This window comes from Mirounga leonina, unplaced genomic scaffold (genome assembly GCF_011800145.1).
Source record: "Mirounga leonina isolate KUSES-001 unplaced genomic scaffold, KU_Mleo_1.0 Mir_114, whole genome shotgun sequence".
NCBI classification, from domain to species: domain Eukaryota; kingdom Metazoa; phylum Chordata; class Mammalia; order Carnivora; family Phocidae; genus Mirounga; species Mirounga leonina.
Window position 1 is genome coordinate 154,302 of NW_023270265.1, and position 22,055 is coordinate 176,356.

The following is a 22,055-nucleotide window of genomic DNA, read 5'->3' on the forward strand; positions in this document are numbered from 1 at the left end:
TGGATATAAAAAGTGGGAAAAGACATGCCCATTGGGCACTTAGGTTGGGGGATCTAGGCTGTTGGGCCTGCCAGGCCCTCTCTTAGGCCCCTGACTTCCTGCTCAGCACCCATCTCCTATCCCTGTCCCCACACTAACCAAGCCCCGTCACTCTTGGGGCTGCCAAGGCAACAACTCCCTCCTCCCACCGAGCCCAGAATGCCTCAGTCATGTGTCCTGTGTCGGATGCTGAGCTTTGCTCTCGGGGCGTGCAGCCAGCCCTGCGAGGGCAGACGGCCCCACGGCCCCTGCCGCCAGCCCAGGCTGCTGTGTTATACCCAGTCCTGGATGAGGATGAAACCCAGTGATGCAGACAGACCCTCCCTTCTTTCCCACGTGCGCTCCCCCCACCCCCCCCACCCCCCAATGTGAGGTGATTCCCTTTCCTCTTCCCAGGCCAGTTCTCCCTGGAGCTGCAGGGGTGGGGAGGTGGGGGCGGGGCTCCCAAGAGCAGACTTGTCACCCTCTCCTTCCTTGTGTCCCCAGGAGCCATGAGGTGCCACGCTGCCACCAGCTGCTTCGTGGCCTGGCTGTTTGTGCTGATCTCCGGATGCTGGGGTAAGTCCGACCCTCTGCCCTTCCCGCCACACGGGGTTCGTGCTCTGGGACGGGGTTTGGGAGAGGACTGCTCCGGGCCTGCAGACCTTGCCTTGCTGTGCGTGTGACCGGGCACGCGCTTCCCTCTCTGGGCCTCAGTTCCTGCAGCACTCCCAGGGCTGAAAATACCAGGCTCCCATGAGGGCAGGGGAGGAGCCTTGGAAAGGCGAGCTCTGGGGGCAGGAGGCGTCCGTGCCGCGAACTGTGCTTGTGGGATGCAGGGCCCGGCCTCGGTTCTGTTCGGTGTCACAGTTGCCGTGGGAGAACCTGCTGTGTGAGGATGTGTGTCTGTGGTGCCCGACTCCGGGGGGGAGCCCAGAGCCTAGCAGGGAGAGGAGGACATGGCTAGGACTTACGACATCGAATGCAGGTGAGCAGAGTAGTAATGAAGGGTGGACAGGGCTCCAGAGAAGTCCAACAGGAGAAAAGACTCACTGGGACAGGAGGGACCCAGCCAGAGGGAAAACTTTCATCTGGGCTTTGAAGCCTGGGAAGTCGTTTTAGAGTAGGGGTGCAACGGGAAGGGAATCCCAGAGGAGGGACCAGCTGGAGCAAAGGTGTGGCAGTGAGGAGCCCTTTCCCCTTGCAGGGAGGACCAGCCCTCCTTCCCCTGCCCCCTGCAGCAGCCAGATGCACATCAGCTCCGGTGCCCATGGCGGAGGCTGGGAAAGACCCGGGCATGTGCCGGTCCCTTGGCTCCCGGACAGCTGGTGGCCAGGAACAAAGCAGCTCTGGGCTGTGCTGAAGGAAGGCCAGGACCGCAGGCCTGGCTGTCTCCTGGGGCCAGGGTGTCCCCGGGGAAGAGCTGTGGGCACGGTGTGCCTGGTGACACGGGCAAACACATTCCTGAGTCAGGCCAGCCCCTTCGACACCCCCAGGGAGCCAGGGAGTCTCCGGAGGAAGCCAGCCTTGCGCTGGCTGCCCGACAGTCTCTTGAAATTCCCCTCTCCTGGCCCCTGAGTTTGGAAGGATCTCTGCTGGCGTGCCTCTGTGATGGGGAGCTCACTCGCATCCAGGCAGCCCGGGATTACAATGTAGTCCCAGACTCTCAGGGCAGAGCCCGGGGGTGGGGGGCCTCTCAGATCCTCTCTCAGCTCCTGGCCGACTTTGCGGGGAAACTGACACCTGGAGAAGCAGCTGGACCAAGGTCATGCAAAGCAGGGTGAGGCTGAGCCTCAGTCAGGGTCTCTGATCCTCCACGGGAGCGTCTGTCAGGATAGCACTCCCCCACCTGCCTCTGGGCCCCATTCGGGGAGGCCTCCGTGGGGGCACCCGAGACAGCTCTGACCCTCTGGCTCTGCTGAATGGTAGAAGTCAGGACACTCTCCTCAGTCTCCCCAGGGGCTCTATGACCTTGGACGCGCATGCCCTCCCCCCCCCCCCCACCCTGCCGCCTGCTGTGAAGAAGAAATACAGATGTAAAAATAAAACAGGTGCCGAGAGCTGAGCTGTATCCTCAGTAGAGGTGGCAGCTTCCTCCTGAGCTCTGGGGATGGAAGATGGCTCGTGCAGCTCAAGTGGGCACAAGGGAGCAGCACGGAGCCAGGACTCCTGGGTTCCAGCCCCACTTCTCCAGTGGCCTCCCTGGGGCAGTGTCTTAGCCTCTCTGTCCTTCAGCTCTCTTATCTCTAAAGTCAGAAGGACCATAGGACTCCCCTCCTTCAGTTGTCAGGATGATCGGATGGGTTAATGCACATATCAAGCCCTTAGAATAGCGCCTGGCATGTATTAGGTGCTAAGTACGTGTTAGCTCTTTGATTATGAGCTGTATCTTTCTCCGGGGGAAGAAAACTGGGGCACAGAAAACAGAAAGTTAAGCAAGTTGCCTGAGACCACCCAGCAACTGTATGGCAAAACCAGCCTGCTTGGGGGTTAGTCTGTTTGTGTGTATATGAGGGGTGCTCTCTCTCTCATTGCTGGGTACGGTCCCCTCTTTCCGGTCCCCATCTGAGGTTGCCAGTGTTATTCCTTTGGCTTGGTGAGACCATGGCTGCCTTAGGGACTGAAGGACACCATCTTTGCACCCTGCTCTTCCAACACCTGCCCCTGACCCCTAATCCTTCCCTTGTCCCCCAGACCATCCCACATCACCTCTCCCCACTTTGTTTTCATCTGACCCACAGCCCCAGTGGATCTCTCTTCCCATCCTGGGCAGTCAGAGATGGGTCAGGCTCACGGCTAAGCCCCCCTAGTTGTCACACCCCCTTGTCGGCCTGTCATCTCTCTGCCGAAGCTTGCTACCCTCCTCCTCTCTGGTCTCAATGTGTTCTCAATGTGGGCTGGTTGGCAAGGCAGGAGGTGAAGGCCTGAGCAGCCCTGCCCTGCCCCATCCTTGTCTGGCCTGGCCCCTGAGCATCCTGCTGAGTCCTGCAGTTGGTCCCCAGGCAGGAGGCATGGGGGTTCCTGATGGTGGGGCTACCAGCTCTCATGCCCGATGGCAGCAGGTCAGGCTTCTGACCCCTGGGACGCCCAGGGCCCACAGTGCAGCCACTGCGACAGGATACCCCTGGCAGGGAGGCGGGCTGGGAGGGCAGTGCAGGGCTTTTCTCCTGACGCTTGGAAATGGGGGCCAGAGAGAAAGAGGGATTTGCCTGAGGCCATGCATGTAAGGCCTCTAGCTTTGTCCTCTCTGCCCAGGACTCCTCCCTTGTCAGGGGGCTCCCCACAGCATGGATCTCAGTGTGAGCCCCCGTGCTTCCAGCCCCCCATCAGCGATCAGAGACCTGGGGAGGCAGGCGTGGGCTGGATCCAGGCCCAGCTGATTCAAGGCTCTGCCACTTCCCAGTGTTCGTCAAGCCCAAAGAGGAATCCCCCCATCCCACGACCCTGAATAAAGTCAGTGTTTCCTGGCCTGGCGTCCCCAAATTGCGCCTGGTGCCAGTCATTCTGGGATCAGGTGCCCCAGGCCAGGACACTGCCCTCCTCTGTGCCCTTCCCGAATCTTTGTCATTCAGCAGCGGCAGCCCGAATGCTGTGTTCTCTGTGAGCCTCCCTGCTTCCCGCTGCCCTCAGGCTGGCGGCGGTGAGAAGCTGGATGCTGGGTGCTGTCGGCCATATTCAAAGCTGGTGGACTCCTATCTACTGTGTAGGGAGCAAGCAGTGTGAGTGGCCGGGGAAAGCAGGGAGACGCCCCCAGGGCAGAGCGAGCGCTAGATGTAGACTCATGGGGACGGGGGTGTGTGGGGTGTGTGGGGCACGGACAGAGGAGCGGGTCCTGGGCACGGGAAGCTGGGACTCTCCATCACTCAAGTCCCCTGTGCCCCCTCCTTGTATATCCACTCACAGTCCAGCTTGGCTAGAGGTCTCGAAGCTCCTGAGGCAGCCGTTTTGCCTCAGGAGTACAGAGCCTTGGTGCCTTAAAGTGGTTTTTAAGAGAAGGAGTAAGTAACCTGTCCATGTGCCCCTTTCCCCACCCCCTTCTGCCAGCCCCCTCCCGGTCCCCGGGTGCTGCCCTGGCAGCCCAGGGCCACAGGGCCTCTGGGGGCAGCAGGACTATTCTGAGAACACAGGCCCTGCTTGGTATGTGGCAGGGGACACGTGCCCCCGAGGCCCTGCCAGCTACCCGTGTGGAGCCCTCCGCAGCTGATTATCGGCAGGTCCTGTAAAAGAAACTTTTAAAATGAATAATGCTGCTGCAGGCGATTTTTTTCCCTCGGTTTCCCTCTCCTGCTGCCCAAGCCCACTGCTGTATTCTCTGGGCACCCCTGAGCCTTCTCCCTGGGTTCACCCTGCTTCCCATACCGGAGCCCAAGGCTCCTCTTGGTGATCCAAAGCATCGCCCTCTGGCTGAGCGTGTGGCACTGTTATAACTACCAATATTAATAGTAGCTACCATTTATCCAGTGCTGGCTGTATGCTGGGGCATGGCGCTAAGCGCTTTACGTATGTAATCTCTCCTGATCCTCAGGACAACCATGAAGAAGGTCTTATTGTTGCTATTTTACACCTGAGTAACCTGAGGCATGGGTAGATCATGCAGCTAGAAAGAAGCACAGCGAAGTTCCAAACAAAGGCAAGGCCCTTGACCAGTGGCCTCTTTCTGAGGCTGTTATATGTGCGAGGCGCTCTGGATTCCTGGTCTGAGAGGGTGGAAGAATGTGTATGAGCACATGTTTGTAGTAATGGTGATCAAGGCGGACTTCCTGGAAGAAAGGGTGTCTAAAATGAAACTTGAAGGATGAATAGGACTTGGACAGGTGAAGGCAGAAGGGTCAGCAGTCCTAGCCAGGAAGGGAGAGAATGTTTGAGGAATCAGAAATGGCATCATTCTGAGCACATTTAGGGGGAGGAGGGAAAGATGCCACTTTGCCCACCCCTCCACTAGGAGCCATCTCAGGCAGGAGGGGGAAGCGCCCTCCCTTGGCTCCAGCTTCTCACTTCCTGGGAGCTGGCCTCTGTTCTCCAGCCGGGCACAGGCCCTGAGAGAACCCCAGGTCAGCAGAAATGGGGGGCACCCCAGAGGACCCAGCAGGAGCTGCTTACGGCGGCACAACATCAGCCCGGTGTGGGACAGACCCGATACCCACTGGTTGGCAGGGGCAGAAGGGGAAGTGCCCTCCTCTCTTGCCTACTTCTGGGGTGTCTTCCCACACCAACAACCAATTCTTCAATTCTCTGGATACCAACTGGGTGTCCCACAATTTACTCAACATTCAATTCTGACTCTATCTGGCGTACCTGTGAGAGTACACAGATTTAAGGGTTCAGGCCTACAAGACCACCCCCCCTTCACAGCCAGTCACAAGTCCCAGGCCCCCTGTACCCTGACCTACCAGCTATAAGTCAGGGGTTCCTGTGACCCCCCCGCCCCCCCCCCCCATGACAGATAACCTGCTGAGAGCTCCCCGGGCCATGTCCGGCTCTGGCCCACCAGCTGTGTCCTTCTCACACGCCATCTGCAGCCAGGTGGCCCCGGAGGAATACGACGTGTGTGACTTGAAATTTTCTAGGGGCCGAATTAGAAAAGAAACTCATTTTAATAATAAGTTTCACCCAATATATCTGCAATATTTTCATTTCAACGCGTCATCCATATAAAAGGTTAATGGGATATTTTACACCCATTTTTTTTCATAGCAAGTCTTTGCAATCCTGCATGTATTTTATGCTTCAGCACGTCTCCGTGTGGCCCAGGATGCCAGGGCCGCATGGGGCTGGTGGCCTCGCTGACCATACGACCTCCCTACTGGCATTATTCCCCGTTTACCTCGGGGCAGGACGGGGACTCGCTGGGGTCCTGGGAAGGTGGCCCTAGATGCAGGCTCTGTGCCCTCTGCAGCTCCCATGCTGTGTCTCCTTCCAGAAGCTGGCATAAGGGTACTTGACTGACACTCTTGTCCTCTGACTTCCAGGCCAGGTGAACCGACTGCCCTTCTTCACCAACCACTTCTTTGACACATACCTGCTGATCAGCGAGGACACACCTGTGGGTGAGTTGGCACAGGGGCTGCTGGGCATGCCAGGAGGCGTGGGGTGGGTTCCGCTCCCCCAAGTGAAGGGGATCTTAGAGATGGAGGCCATCTTCCGCCCATCATTTGGAGGCTCTTCCATGATGTTCGTACGACCTCTTCTTGGTTGTCCCCGGGGATGAGGCGCTCAGTACAACCCAGGGCTGTTCCTTCCAACATAGGGGAGTTCTGAGTGTCCAAGGATTTATCACATTGAGCCCAACTTGCTTGACTTCCACTTCGGCACTAGTTTTGTTCTACAAAATGGCTCATTCCTCTTCTTTGTGAAATTTAAAGATGGCAGCTGTCATAGGTTTTGTTTTATAGCCTTTTGTACTTAGCTGTGATCACTGAGTTTTCTGCATCGAGTGTGCCTGTTTTTGTCATGAGGGGAAAAAAAGGACTATTTAGGAGGTGATCACGAGCACCCCTTTCCACCCCAGCTTGAGTCACCTCATGACACAGCTCTGTCCCCATGATCCTCTTCCCGAGTGCCTGGCTTCTACAACTGCAGCGGGAGATGTACACACATAGCCCTGTGGCCTTCGCTCGGCTCTGGGGACCAGGAGCTTCTCAGAAATGGGGGTTGAATGGAACAAACCCATCTTGCCGCTGTGCTGATGGGAAGGCTCTCGTTCCTGGGAGCATGCTTGCAAACAACGGTGCCTGGAAAGGTCCCTCCCGCCTCCCTCCACACTCCCTCCTCGGTCCTCATTCTTGTGGGTGTCATTTTAGGGAAAGTGCCTGTCACCTGCGGCTTCTTCAACTCAGGTCTGCCTACTCTGTGGGTCTAGGGATGGGGCTGTGCCCCAGAAGCAGTGTACTGGGGTTGGTGTGGTGCATCTTTCTGGAGCATCGCTTGTCCTTGAAAATGAAGTGGGATGGCATGCAGAGGGGAGGGGTGTGAAGATATTGAACTCATAGTTCATTTTAAACATTCTTTTATATAAAACCAAATGTAGATGTGTGATAGAAGAGGAGCAAAATTCTTCAAAGAAAATCTCTGCTTAAAGACGGGAGCCTTAGTGGGTCCCAGAGTCTCCCCGGCTGTTTGGGGGGCATGACAGCAGCCCCTGAAGAGGTGTTTCCTTCCAGTCTTTCTGGTGGAAGCTTTTTTCCAGGTGGGTGCGGGGCATAGCAGGTGTGTTTCTGACTATTGTGGGGATTTTTCCACAGTCCAGTGGCACTTCATTTCTAGGGCCCATGGGGGGTCTCTATGGAATGTGGCAGCTCTTTTGGTGACTAGCACCCCCCATGGATCAGCATTGAAAGACTGGATTTGTGGATGTAGTTATTTAAATGGTCCTCCAAGAGGGAGGCTGCCTGCCTCTCTGCAATGTTCTTCCACAGGCTTACTCACCTTCTAGTGGGGGGTGGAGAGGGTACCTAGAAGTCTCTTGGGGATGCTGCTGAGCTGTTTCCTCCCCTCGGGGTTGTGTCAGGGCATGCTTGTGGGCTTCTGGATTCATCTGGGGTTTCTCCCCACACCCAGGCCTAGCATGGGGCTGGTGCAGAGATGGAGAGCAGGTACCTAGTATATGTGGCTCAGTAAATGAATGAATGTTAGCAGCCTTTATCATCCTTAGAGGCTCTTTGGGTTCATTCCTCAGTTCATCAGATATAGAGAGTGTGCACCCTCCGTGCTAGGCCTGGCCGCCATGCTCCCAGAGCAGCATTCGACAGAAGGATAAGTCAATGTCGCAGTAATGGGGGCCGGCCTGGATGTCTGATTAATTCCCAGTGGAGGACTGAAGGAGGAAGGGGTGTCCCTCTGGGGACAGAGCAGAGGCAGGAGGAAGCAGGAGAGGTTTGGGGGAGGTGGTGGCCCTTGAGCAGAGTCCTGAAAGGCTCCCTTTCCATTCCTTCACACACTATTTCCTGCAGCTGATTTTTAGGAGATTCTGTTCTAACCCCATCCTCCTGGACATTGCTTTGTGGTGGAGGGAATATATTCGGGACAGGTGGGCCATTGAGGCAGAGGTGTGGCCACCACTAATGGGCCAGGGCTGCTGGCTGGGAGAGGTGAAGGCTGCTTTCAGGTGAGCGGTGCTGGCTCCGTCACCCCATCTGTGACCCTGCCCAGCCCTAAGTGTGGGGTTCTCAGAGGCCTGTGGTGCAGGGAAGGTGGTGGGGTGGGACGGATATTGCTTGGCCTCTGCTGAGAATGATGAGCCATAGGCTGGACGTCCCCACCCCAGTGAGCCCTCCAGCAGGCCCTGCTCTAGTTCCCTTTGGCTCTGGCTCTTGACTGTCTTCTGCAAATGCTAGGATCGATCGGCTTCCGGGAGCAACTCCTAGTACGTGGCCCCATTAAAGCTGTGCTTGGCAGTCACAGCAGGGGTGTCTGTCTGGTGCAGTGGGGATTGATCCCTGGCTCTGGGGGACCGTAGTAATGAGACAGGGCTCAGTGAGCTGGAAGACAGCTCTGTTCCTTCCTCCGGGCAGGGGCTGGTGCTGAGCGGGGCCCTACCCTCCTGGTCCCTCCCTTCCAAGATGGGGCAGCAAGCTCTGGCCTGAAAGGCGTGAATTCAGTTTTTGTTCTTCACTGTGTGGCATTGGGCACAGCGCTGCCCCTCTCTGGGCCTTACCTCCCATCTCACCGATGAGAGGGCGTTAGAAAGATGGGTCCAGTGGGCTTTGGCTTGGGCAGTCCTGCTGGCTCAGTGTATCTCCAGGCCCTCAGATAACAGGCCAGACCTCCCCTGAGTGCTGTCACCTCTGTGACCCTGAGCCATTCAGAGGTTGATGTGGACTCACATGGTTGTGGCAGAGTACAGGCCTCGGACCGGCAGAGGCCAGGGCGAGGGTAAGGGTTGAAACAGCTTGTCCAAGGGGCTGGCCCTTTGCTTGCCATGTGGAATGGGGCGGCCCAGAGACTTGACCTGGAGGCTTGGCCCTCACTGGCCCTTTGCTTTCTGAACCTCAGTGTTCCAGCCTGCAAAATGGGGATGGGAGTCCCGTCTTTGGATTCCATACCCGGAGTGTTTTGTTACTGAAAGGAGAGCCTGTGTGTGGCCCGAGGATGACTGGTTGAGCTCTCCTGCCAGCCACAGCTTTGCGAAGGGGACAAACAGGTGCAGAGAGGAGCTGGGTCTAGTGGGCTGGTCAATACCAATGGCTTAGAGGCAGAGCCCAAGTCAGTCTGAAAGTGGCAGGAGGTCAGAGCTGTGGGCAGACCAACTTCCAGCTCTGGGGCTGATTATCTGGCTTCTCCTTAATGTATGATGATGGGGAGCTCGTGATCCTGTAAGACGTGCTGTGGGGCGCACCTGGGTGGCTCAGTCATTAAGCGTCTGCCTTCGGCTAAGGTCATGATCCCAGGGTCCTGGGATCGAGCCCCACATCAGGCTCCCTGCTCCGCAGGAAGCCTGCTTCTCCCTCTCCCACTCCCCCCTGCTTGTGTTCCCTCTCTCGCTGTCTCTGTCAAATAAATAAATAAAATCTTTAAAAAAAAAAAAGATGCTGTCGGACAGTTCTGGGAATGAAAAATTCTTCCTGATATTAATCTGAAATCTGTCCCTGGAACTCCCACCCATTGAGCCTAATTCTGACCACTGGAGCCTTACAGATTAATAGTAATAATATATGATACACTGTATATGTGTAATACATATTATTATAATAACTATGTTTATTGAGCACTCGAGGTAGTGTACAAAGTGCTTTAACTAATGTGTCTTCAAATTCCTTTTAAGAATTGGAGTAGAGGTGGCTGCAGGCTCTGTGGGTTTGTAGTTTCTGCGAATGTTCTCTCCTGGGCTAGAGATTGCGACTTGGATTCACCACAAACCTCCTGAGCCTTTGCATTCTCTACGCTCCCTCCTCAGTCCTGGCCAGCGGCAGCATGCTGGGGAGCCGAGTGGGAGGTCACAGATCCCTTGCGGAGGCCACACGTTGTCTCTCTCTATCTCTTCCCCCATCTCCAGTTCCAGTTCCCTCTGCCTGATGATCTTTTTGAGGACCATTTCCCAGCCAGGGAAGACAGGAGCAAAATGAAGTCATTAAGTAGCTCTGCTGCTGCCCCCAGCCTGTTAACATTTGGGGCCCCCTTGTCCCTGTGCGTCTTGCTCCAGACGTGACTATCTGTCTTGGCAGCTAAGCTGGCCTGGGAGGGGCAGAGCGAGGGCAGATCAAGGACTCAATGCCTGGTTGGGCTGGTGGCCTCGCCCCCACGGTGGCCCTGGCTGTCAGCAGTGAATGGCCACATGGTACCTTTAGGATGAGGGATGGTTGCTTCCTGGGTGCTGTCTCCAGGTGACTTCCTGAATCCACTCTCACCAGTATGGCCCACGTCAAGGTCACCAGTGACGTCCAGGTGGCTAAAGCCAGTCCTTAATTCTTGGACCTGTGGCCTTTCAGCCGTTGGTCTTCTCTTCTAGGACATCAGCTCTCTGGCTGTTCCTTAGCCTCCAACATGCCTCCCGCACCCCTGAGCATTGCAGGGCCCCGGGCCCAGCTCCTATATGCCTTCCCCATGTCCTAGCCCCATGGCCGTCTCCTTTGGGCTCATGGCTTCTGGACCTGTCCATATGCTGACAAGTCAGAGGCTTCTGCCTCCTTCCTGGGCCTCCTCACAGAAGACATTCCAGACTTGTGTGCCCACCTCTGTGCTCAGTGTTTCCACCTGGGTGTTGGAAGGGCTCTCAGCCTCAGTGCGCCCGGGCCAGACTCCCGCCCTTCCCCTAGACCCTGCTTCCCCTGAAGCCTTGCCCATCTCAGCTACAACTGCATCCCCCCCCAACCCCGGGTTGCTCAGGCTAGAAACTTGGGGTTGTCCCTGCGTCTTCCCTTTCTCCCTCACCTCACATCCGATTCCTCAGCAAATCCTATTGGCTCCATCTTCAAAATATTTCCAGAATCTTCTCACTTCTCACCCCTTCGGCTCCCGCCACCACAGTCCAGGCCTGTACTATCCCAGCAGCTTCTTAATGGTCTCAGGGGTCTCCCCGTCCCCTTGCCCTGCTACAGCCTTTCCCCACCCCTGCAGCTGAGGGGTCAAGGGGTGCTTTTGAACCTGAGACAGAGCCCCTCATGAGGTGTGCTTAAGTTCCCCATCCCACGTGGAATGAAAGCTCCATGAAGGCAGTCCAGCTCCCTGTCAGAATTTATCTCCTCCCCTCTCCCCTGCTCACTCCACTCCAGCCACACTGGCCCCCGTGCAGCTCTGTGAGCGTGAAAGGCAGGTTCCCACCTCAGCCCTGTGGTTGTTGCTCCTGCTACTTGGACATGGTGAGCCTCCACTGGTCAATTCGGATGCTGCCTCCTCCCTGCAGCCTTCCTGGGTTTCTCCAGGCAGGGTTCAAGTGCTGCTTCCTTTGCTTTCTTTCCTCTCTGTTCGTCCCAGTCACGGTGGTCTGGTGGCTCCGTTGCTCATCTGCCTCTCCTGTTGCCCTGTCAATGCCTCCAGGTGGCCTGGACCATGTCAGTGTCCGCAGGGCCCAGCCCCGGGCCTGGCTTGTGCCTGGGGCTCAGGGCACCTCGGGGAAGGAGTGAAGTCTGGAGCATATGAGCGTGTTGGGGGCGTGGTGTTCCAACTGGCAGGGGCTTGAGCTGGCTCCATCTCCCTCCTGCAGTCTCAGGCCAGGTGCTCCCCTCCCAAGGGTGTCAGGAGCGAGGTGTTGGTGATGACAGGGATGGCTGCCCAGGAAGTGGGCCTGAGAGAGCATGTGCCCCAGATGGCACAGATGCTGTGCGTGCCTCTGCTTGTGAATGACGAAGCCCCCCCTCCCCGCCCCCGTGCTGGGGTCGGGTTTTTATCACCCCAGCAGCCTGCCAGGGCTGCATGTGGTGTATTTGCTGGGGACCCACAGGGCTGACGGAGGAGCTCTGTGAGGGGCAGAGGACATCTAGTCCATCTACTTTGGCTGTGACCCTGATCTTCATACCTCAGGTCCTGGAGGGGGATGGTGTCCCTTGGGGCTCCCGGGCACCAACATCACTCCTTCTATCCCAGTTCTAAACACAGCCTCCCAAGGGCCTAACAGAAGGAGTGAGAACGCTTCATCACAGCCTGTCACCTACCACTCCCACAGGCACCCTGATCTCCAGCCATGGGGACACACTCAGCACCCCAATACCTCACCTCTGTCTCCCCACTGCACCTTTCCCAGGCTGGTCCCTCAGTAGGGAGTGCTCTTTCCCCTTCCTGCGTGGTTAATTCCCACTCCCCTTTCTAGGTGTAGCTCAGATGTCACCTGCTCTATGAGGCCTGCAGCTGCCCCCACACCCACCCTCTCTCCACTTTGTATTCGCCTCTCTAAAAGCTCTCAGCGAGTTCTCATGGTTATTTGTGTGTAACTCCCCATCGGCTATTCATTTTTACTTACTACTTTTATTAATATCAACATTACAATTAATTATAATTTTAGTATTTATGTATAATATAAGATGTGGAGCCATAATTTTAGCTAGCATTTATTGACTGCCAGCCTCCTGCCAGCACCTCTGGTAAGGGTTCGCAATACCTGGCCTCCTGCAGACCCCACGGGGAGCCTCGAAGAGGCACCATCATCTCCATCCTGCAGCTGAGCGAGCTGGGCCTGCATGTGCTCTGTGCCAAGCACAGTGCGGGGTAAAAAGAGGCCCTCGGCAGACACTGAGCGAGTTTAGAGGGATGAGCAAAGAAGGCATGAGGGTGAATGGGTGCAGAAGGCTCGTTGAGTCCCCTCCCCTTGGCTCCCAGACCCTTCATAGGTCACCAAGGTCGCTGCACATGGAGCTGACTTCCCCCAGCAGACCCCTCAGTACCCCCAAAGCATCCTGAGCCACAATTCAGGTGATAATGCCCACGCTAATCACCTGAGTGACTAAATTAGTCTTGTCAGGAACCATTAAGGTGGGAGCTCGGGATTCATTAGGATGGATCAGGCCCAGCCAGCGCCTGGCACTGTGGCCAGTCGGCGCTGATTAATTTCCCTGCAAACTCCATCAGTGCCCAGCTGTTCCGTCTGGACCCGGGGAGAGCAATTTTCAGGTGGCCTGACCCCACGTTAGCCGTCTCCGTAGACAGAGGAGCAGGGTGCTGGCAAGCACTGGGAACGGCTCCTGCAGGGAGTCCCTACCGAGCTTGGAGCGTGAGCTGCAGGAGGGTTGGCATGAATGGAGGGCCAGGCCTGCGGGCACGGGGCTCGGGAGCAGACGTGGAGAGGGGTGGGTAGGACTGGAGTCTGGGAGGGGCTTTGGCCTCTCCTGGGACCATTCCCTGTACCTAGGGTCCTAAAGGAGGCTGTCCCTCCCCCCTGTGCCCTGTTCCCATTCTGTAAAGGGAAGAAATCATGTCTCAGGAGAGGATGAAGGAATCACAGGGTGAGAATGGTTTTTCTCTTAATCAGAGGGTTCCTTAGGACTGACATGGAGGAGAGGAGGCCATGGTCCCCCAGAGCAGTTCCTTGGCAAGGGTCAGAGGCAAAGCCACAGGCACTGCAGGGCTAGAGGGATGTAGATGGGAGTCCAGTGAGAGGGTCCCAGATATCAGGTGGGAGTGTGCTCTGAGCGTGGTTTGGGCTTTTCCACCAACCACCTGTACAGAGGCTGTGTAACCCACTAGCTAATAACAATACAGAAAATATACAGTGTGTTAGAAATAATAATGCTAAGGAGAATCATCTGTGGGTGAAGTTAGGGTCAGAGGTAGACCGAGGGGAGATGTCGCAGCCTATATTTGTCACCTTCACTTTTACCCCCCCACTGGAAGGACCCTCTGAAGGCCTGCTATGAACGATTAGAGCCTCCTGCAAGGCAACTCAATGACCACTCTTTGTCAAACACTCCCCCTTTCCAGATGGGGAAACTGAGGCCCACAGTAGGGAGCTTGGCCAAGGGCCCCAGAGAGTTACTGTTGATTCCAGACTGAAGCCTGCCCTAACTCCATACCCCAGCTGCAGAAGAGGCTCTAGGGGACTCTGCCCATGCCGGCATGTGGCCCCTGTGGGCCTGGGGACAAAGGGGTTGGTCATCTGGGAGCTTGGGAGTTGAGGTTTGGAGAAGAGGCCTCACAGCTGCCACAGTCAGGGGTAGAGTGCTTAAGGAGAGAACGTGAGGTAGCCCAGAGGCTCCCTGGGGCTGTTGGTATTGGAAGGGGGGTGGTGTGAGATTTTGGAGGGAAGGAGGTGACCCACCATCTGTCCAGATGATCAGACGCTGGGACCAAGGTACCTGGGGCCCTGGGTTCCCGGTGACCTCAGAGTAGGGATGTTATACTGTTCCTTCTAGGAGCGGGAGCAGGGTGACTCACAGGATCCCTGGAAGGCCCTGGATGCTTCTGTGGCCTTGCGTCCTCTCTGTCTTTCTTCAGGGCAACATAGGCCCTCAAAGGGTATACGGTTTTGAGGGATCTTGTGGTCTGTAGCCACTCCCCTGAGACCTCTCCCTGGGCATGTCTGGAACCTGTGGCAGCCCCGGCCGTGGACGGACGGCCCCTCAACACATGGGTGGATGCTGCCATAATAACACTAATGATAATGATGATGTGCCACCTGCCATGTGGGCAGGCCGTTAATGGCCTGCGCTGGACACCTGTGCCAGGCCGTGCTTGGGGGTGGGGCAGGGACATGCACACTCAACGTAGCTGGGGAAACAGCAGCTATCTTTCATTCTGCACTTATTCTGTGTCTAGGGAAGCACTTCATACACATGGCCCATTGAATCCTCATAACAGACCCAGAAAGTGGGCCCTGTAACTACCCCATCTTACAGATGAGGGGGCAGAGGCTCAGAGAGGATAAGTAACTTGCACAGGCTCGCACAGTTTGTATAGGCTGGAAATTGGGCTTGAACTTATTGCTGCCTGACCCCAAGCTTGTGCACTAAACCACAACTTTGGGATTCTGTGTGTGGGTCATTGCTTTGAAGGAGCCCCCAGTAGGAGTGGAGAAGGGGGCTCATGGGAAATGTTCAGCTCACCCCAGGCAAGTGGAAGGTGGGAGCCGCAGATGCTGCTAATGCTCAGAGCGGGAAGGGATTTATCCTGGGCACAGGGACAGAGAACGCTTTATAGTAAAGGTGGCAGTGAGCGGTTGGGTCTTGACAGGCTGAAGCCATAGGAGAGGCATTTCAGAAGGTGATGAAGTTAGGCTGGCCAACCATGGAACAAGCAATGTGTGTTGTGTCTTGGATGGCAGAAATAGGTTGTTGTGGTTAAAAATAAAAATAATAACAGTAACTATTTAGTACTTGTGTCTTACTCGTTAGGTTACCTGCATGGTCTCATTGAATCCTTGCAGCAGTGATGGGAAGTCTGTTCTATCGTGATCCCCATGGTGTAGACTCAGAGGTCAAGCAGGCTGCCCAAGCTCCCACAACAGTCAGGATTTGAATCCTAAGAGTTCAGGCTCTAGTATCCAGACTTAATACCCTACTCTGCTACCTCTCAGGATAGTGTGGGCCTTTCCTCAACCTGTCACCTGGGAAAGGGTCTCAGTGGCCAAGGGTCCACCTAGGGTGAAGGCACAACTGCTCCAGGGAGAAGAGAGTGGCCAGCACGCTTGGTCTGAGCACACAGGCCCAGGACCGGGGCAGGAACCTGGGTCCCAGCCTGGCTCTGCTCGTGCAGCTGGATGAGCTTAGGCAGGTCAATTCCCTGTCTATGCCTCACTTCCCTGCAGTACTCAAAAGATGCTAATCCTTGCCAGACATACTACACAGGGTTGGATCTCTTGCTAAAAAATGACTGGGGAAGATAGATGAGCGTATGAGATGAACCAGGTTGCTTGCTCCTGGGCCCACGTCCTTTCCCAGTGACTGTCAGGGAAGGCAGTGGGGGCCTCGGCCAGCTGTGCTGTGACCAGGGGGCAGACACTCCCTCTGCGGGGAGCTGGGGGGCTGGCAGATGAGCCGTCGTCGGGCGAGGATGTGCTGAGCTTGCAGTCACCTGGGAACACTTGGGCTCCCCGGGGGCCAGCCGAAAGGTGTGATTTACAAGAGCCACAAACCTTTCAGCTGGTTGGGGAGACTGTGCCGGCAGAGCTGGTTTTGAACTTGTCATCACACCCCTTGCCCCGACTGTTCTTTACATGGCTCAGAGGACCTGTGAGTTCCTGGACAAATGGTGGACATTATTTTTATTGAGCCACTTGTCTTTAGTGCCTCCTCTTCCAAGAAACCCTCTGCTGTATCTTCAGCAAGTATGGTCTGTATCATCAGCTATTTAGCCTCTCTCTGCCTCAGTTTACTCAGTTGGAAAATGGGATGAACACACTGTATATACTCATAGGATAGTGGTGAGGATTAAGTAAGTTAACTTCAGGCATTTAGAACCGTGCTTGGGACTAATAGATGCTAACTATTATCGTCGTCATTTTCCCAACCAGGTAAGAAGCAGGTTGGGTTCAGGAATGATATCCTGAGTGGCCAAAACCCACTGTGTCTGACACATAAATATCTGCTATGGTTTTATGTGTTACTCTCCCAAAGGGCGTTTTCCCTTTCCAGGTGGGAGAGGCCCAGAGGTCCCTGGTCCCCCCTCCCAGCCTGACCAGGTGCCCACTTGGCTCAGCTGTCTGCTAAGAAGTGGTGCAAGTGCCAGGTGGGCCCTTGCAGCAGTGGGCCCCTTCCCTGCCGCACTGGGCGATATGGGCCACCCGCCTACTAATGGCTGATTGGCCTCCTGCTACGGCTCCCCATTCGTCCTGGTCTGCCCAGAGCTCCTAGAGTTAACCCGTTCCTCCTCACGTGACAGCCGCCCGTGAGTCTGCTCTGCTTGATTCTGGAGGTCCCTAGCTCCCGGGGCCGGCCCTCTGACCTAGGACAGACTTCGCCCACCTTCTCCCTCCCGGTCACCCTCCTGTCTGCCAGGTACCACACAAAGGCTTTGGGTTTTGGGTTTTGACCGGCTGAAGCCATAGGAGAGGCATTTCAGAAGGTGATAGAATAGGCCAGCATGCCTGCTCATTTCATGCTCACGGTATCCTATGAAGGAAGTGGTTATTAAGCCCGTTTTACACATGAGGAAAACTGAGGCTTAGAGAGGCGGTCACCTCCCCAAGGCTCATGGTCACGAAGTTGCAGAGCTGGATTCAAACTTAGGTCTCTCTCCCTCCATAACCCACACTCTATCCTCTGCGGGCTGAGTAGATCAGAGTAGGTGAAGAGGAGAATCTTCCATCCACAGGGCTGGTACAGGTTCTCACCCACCGTCTCTGGCCTCTCGCGCTCCCCCACTCTGCATGCCACAGTGGATGCAAGAGACAGGAGCTTCAACTCTGGTCCCCCACGGGCCCCTTGCCGTCGGGCGAGGGAGAGGACGTGCCTCCACCGCCTCTCTCTGTCCCCACCCCCTGTGTCCTAGCGCTGCTTAGGGACCCCACTTTCCTGGCTCTCTTGGCAGCAAGACTGTGCGGCCAGAGCCCCGGCGCTCCCGAGGATTGATTTGGCCTTTGAAAAGGATAATTCAAGATGAATATGCCGGCGTCCGCCTGGAGTGAGATGGAGGGATTATTGAGTGTAGACCTGCTTCGCCGCATCAGCTGCTTTATGAGCTCTCTAGAGAAACCCTATGTTGTGGATAACTCAGCCTGACGGGCAGGGAGGCGGAGTTTGTCTCCTACTTCTCTGGGCGAGTAGTGCCTGCAGCACCCAGGCACCCAGCTCACCCTGTCTGGTCACCCAGAAGCAGCTCCCAGACTCTCTGTGAGCAGGTCCTCGTCCCTCCCACCTTGTTCATCAAGTGCTGCCCCAGAATGGGGGGGAAGGGCAGCGGTGCCCACCTGCTGGGTCCCTGTGTGGCCCCCTGGCTCCGGGCTCCTCAAACAGGCTGGGTAGAGTGGAGGTGGGTGAATCAGAGCCTACAGACAGATCTGCTTGATTTCTTTCTTTCTTTTTTTTTTTTTTTTTTAAGATTTTTTATTTATTTGTCAGAGAAAGAGAGAGAAAGCACAAGCCTGGGGAGCAGCAGGCAGAGGGAGAGGGAGAAGCAGTCTCCCTGCCAAGCAGGGAGCCCGACGTGGGGCTCAATCCCAGGACCCTGGGATCATGACCTGAGCCGAAGGCAGACGCTTAATGACTGAGCCACCAGGTGCCCTGATCTGCTTGATTTCTGGTAGCCTGTCTCCCCTGGGGTCAGCCCAGCCTCATCGCTAAGGAATATGGCCTCCACAGCCTGGCAGATTCCCTGGCAGATCAAAGTGGATCTGTAGTGTGTGGACGCAGTGTGCTACTGGGGAGGTGACCTCATGGGCTCAGCCTTGCTCAGCACTGACACAAGGGCATGAGGCCAGGGGCACAAAGCCCCTTGTGGGGTCCTGGCCACTCAGGTCAGCCCTGGTCACCCTGGGTGTTTGTCCTGATCAGCCTCCCCTGCAGCACCTTGGTATTCTAGGGGATAGACCAAGTTGTAAACTCTTGAAGGGCAAGGACCATGTCTTAAAGCCTTGTAGGTAGGTGGGGTCGCCTGGAATGTGCAGTAGCTGGACGGTGAGGACCTTCCTTTCTTGGTGTCCCCTTTGGAGCATGGCATGGGGACTGGCCCCGAGTGTCGCTCCTTCTGTGTGTAATGACTTATGTGTCTGTCTCTGTGCAAGAGCACATTCATCCTAGGTTTTGACAGGCTTAGGTCAGGAAAGCCTTTTCTGAGGGAGAGGCATCCAGAGGCAATGGAGGGGAGACACGCGGCGCAGCTCGGAGATGGCTCGGGGATAAGAGCGCTCAGGTGGCAGGGATGTCCCCGTGGCAGGGGTGCCTAGGACTAATTAACAGTCAGTGCCCTGGGCGGCAGGGGGCAAGGGTGGTGCTGCTATTTTTAACCCGGTCCACATCTCGCTCTTGCCCTTCTCTGCGCCCCGTCACATCACGGGACTCGGAGTGATGGCAGGGCCAACGTGCAGAGCCTGTGTCGGGTTCTCTCGCATCTGGTCCCCTGGACGAGACCCATGGGGCCACTGCTGCCCCCGTTTTATAGATGAGGAGAAGTTCGTGCCCTGACTTGAAACGTCAGTGTCGAGGTTTGAACCTGGCTGTCTGATCCCTGGGGCACACTTGTCTCCATTCCCAGCTGTGTGCCTTTAGTAAACACCCTTAGCTCTTGAGGCCTCAGTTTCCCCATCTTGTACACTGAGGCTAGCGGGCCTTTCCCATCGTTCTTTCTCTCTCCCCAGTAGTTCAGAACCCCCTGGAGGGCTTGTTACCACCCCCCTCCCCGGAGTTTCTGATTCAGTAGGTGGGCCCACGTGGGGCCCGCAAATTTGCATTTTCTGCAAGTTCTCAGGTGATGCTTCTGATGGTCTGGGGACCCCACTTTGAGACTGCCACCCCCGCCATGTTGCTCCCCAGCCCCTGGAATTGGCTGTGAGTCCTCCATCCAGGCCTGCGTGTCCCACAGCCCCGGCGGCGGCCGCCCGATGGACACGGTGTGGGCCTCCCCAGGACTGCCCCTCGCCAGGATGCTTGTGTGGCAGGGCCCCTGCCTGCGACAGCGCTGGCTCATCCTCGGGAGACAGAGGTGTGAACTGAGAAGGGCCCAGGGCGGAGGGAGGAGCAGGAGAGCCCAGATGTGAGATGCCCCGCGCCGCCGGCCCCCAGCCCCGCCTTCGGTGTTTACACAGAGTGGCCCTGCGGAGGACATAATTACTCCTGATGGCCTTCATTAAAAGCTTTACAGTCAATCAAGGAGAGGGGACCCCCCCCCCCCCCCGGCCCCCCCCCCCCCCCCCCCCGCCACTACCAGCTGCTGCAAGGGAGCCCTGCCCAAGGAGGTGTGATCTGGTGGAAGGGGCAGGTGTTTCAGGGCCCGAGCAGGGAGGAGAAGGAAGAGGAGGGGCGCATGGCTTCTGAAGCCAGTGCACCCCCTGTCCTCCCCGCTGTCAGCAACCAAGCCATCGGTCACCAGCTCTCGGCTGAGCACTCTCAGCATGGTGTGAGGACCCGTGAGCCACGGAGGGCGGAACCGGGAACCCTAGCTCTACCCCGGGCCTGCCAAAGCCTCGAGCAGACCCTTCACCTCCGGGAGCCTCCATTTTCTCATCTCTAAAATGGGGCTGGTCCTGTGCACTTTGCAGAGCTGTTGTTGTCGAGGGAAGTTCTGAATGTGGTGAGTACAGGGCCTGGCCCCCCAGGTGCTCAGTGGCGGGGATGGTGACTCCTGTCCCACCTGGGGAACCTCACCTGTCCCTGCATGCACAGGTGCTTTCTAAAAAGCAAAAGACTCTTCAGATGTTGACAGTCTGAGGACTCCCTGAGCCTGGTTCAGTCCCTGCCTCACTCCTAGAGCGCATCAGATCTGAGGGTGGACACCTCTCCTTCTGCCTAAAGGCCAATTTAGGAAAATTAAAATGTTTACCAGCTGCATTTCCCTCTGTCCGTCGTGGGGGGTGAGGGGTGAGGGAGGAGAATGTATATTTTTACAATAAGATTACCTACCCTATTGACCAGAAACGTGGCCATGGGGAAAGTGGCACTGCTTTTTAGCTCCGGAAAATATAAATATTGGAGTCTATTTGAGAAATGCCAGTAAAGAGGCTACGTCCTGAGATTAGACCAGGGGCTACATCGAGAAGACAGGCTCTGCCTGGGAGCTGCAGGGTGCTGTCCCTGCTCCACGCTGGTGCCCTCATTAGGAGGGATGACATATGGGCTGTGACATATGACTTGTGACATTTGCTCAGCACAGAGCCTGCCACACCATCCACGCTGGTGAGCCCCGCCTGCCCTCACCCACGTGGCAAGAACGGTTGCCTTTTCCTTTCCAGATGTTTTCTCTCTAGTCTGGTGCCATGAAAAGAATGATGAGGAACAAGGACAGGGTGGTTCTCCCTCCCTTCCAGCCCCATTCCTCACCCTGGGTAGCGTCCCTTTCTCAGCCTCCCTTCTCCGGCTCTGGGGGAGGAGGATGAGTGGCAGGGAAAGCGGGACTGAAGGTGAAGGAAGTGTGCATTCTCTCACCAGCCAGCTTTCCTGCCCGTAAATCAGGATGTTGGCTCTCTTGTGAGCAAGTGTCGTTGTGAGCAGACAATGTGAGCTCTGTTGTGAGCAAGATCCTTGAGGTCAAAGGCATCGTGATGTTAGAACTGCTCTGTTTTGCCTGAGGTTTTTGTAGTGAGTTCCTCATTCTCTGCCCCTTTGCTTTCGCTGGGCAATGTCCTGCCATCAACAGAGCAAAACCCAGGGCTGCTGGGCTCTCTTTCATTGGCCACTTCTTTATGAGGAAGGCCTCTTTAGAGGCCTCCCCAGAATATTTAACTTAATGCATAGATTACTTACTCTGTGTCCGTGACTGCTGTGAGTTCTTTCGAGCCTCATAACGTTCCTGGGAGGAAGGTGCTGTCATTATTGTTACTGTTTCATAGGTGGGAAAATGGGCAGACAGTTGCAGTGACTTGCCGAAGATCACACAGCTGGTGAGCAGGGGTGGAGCTAGTATTCGAACTTGGGTGGTTTGACACCAGCGACTGACCTCTTATTCAGTGTGCTCTCCTACCTCTGGATGAGAGTAGTGATGGTGGTAATAATGGCTTCTGTTTACTGAGTGCCTACGGGGTACCAGTCTGCACGTGTTATTGCAATCCAACCTTCATTATCACCCACTTCATTAGGTCTCTATGTAGCTGATGGGGAAGCTGAGGCTCAGAACAATGAACTTGCCCATGGTCACAGAAGTCATAAACAACTCAGGGCAGCCCATCGGTGAGTCCCTGCCTGCAGGGCCTTAGGAGATGGTCCAGGGGTCATTCCTCCAGCTGGTCCTGCTGCATCCCCTGGATGCTCTGGCTCCAGAGAAGAGGGGGTCTTCTGAACCCCATCGATTGTCTGTAATGAGGACTTTTCTTGTCCGAAAGCAATTCCACTCAGCCCCACTGTGCCGGAGCCTGGGAGGATGATTCCTCCTTATAGTTCTGGGTGATGCCAAGAGTGTGAGGAATGGGGCTTGGGGAGGAGGACGGGAGTGCGGAAGGGGAGGGGGGTGACAGGGCGGGACAACAGGACCTCTCCTGGACAACTGATGGTCGGCCCTGGTCATATGTCCCACATGCCCCTCAGTTACAT

At 56.2% G+C, this 22,055-nt stretch overlaps 1 protein-coding gene across 1 annotated transcript in view; it reads left to right on the top strand.

Moving 5' to 3' along the window:
- Nucleotides 1-530: 530 nt before the first annotated feature.
- Nucleotides 531-22,055, top strand: part of LOC118021074 (cadherin-23-like) — a 328,706-nt gene continuing 307,181 nt past the window's right edge. The window contains 2 exon segments of the mRNA XM_035021097.1: nucleotides 531-597; nucleotides 5,988-6,065. Of these exon segments, the coding sequence (XP_034876988.1) occupies nucleotides 531-597; nucleotides 5,988-6,065 (145 nt within the window).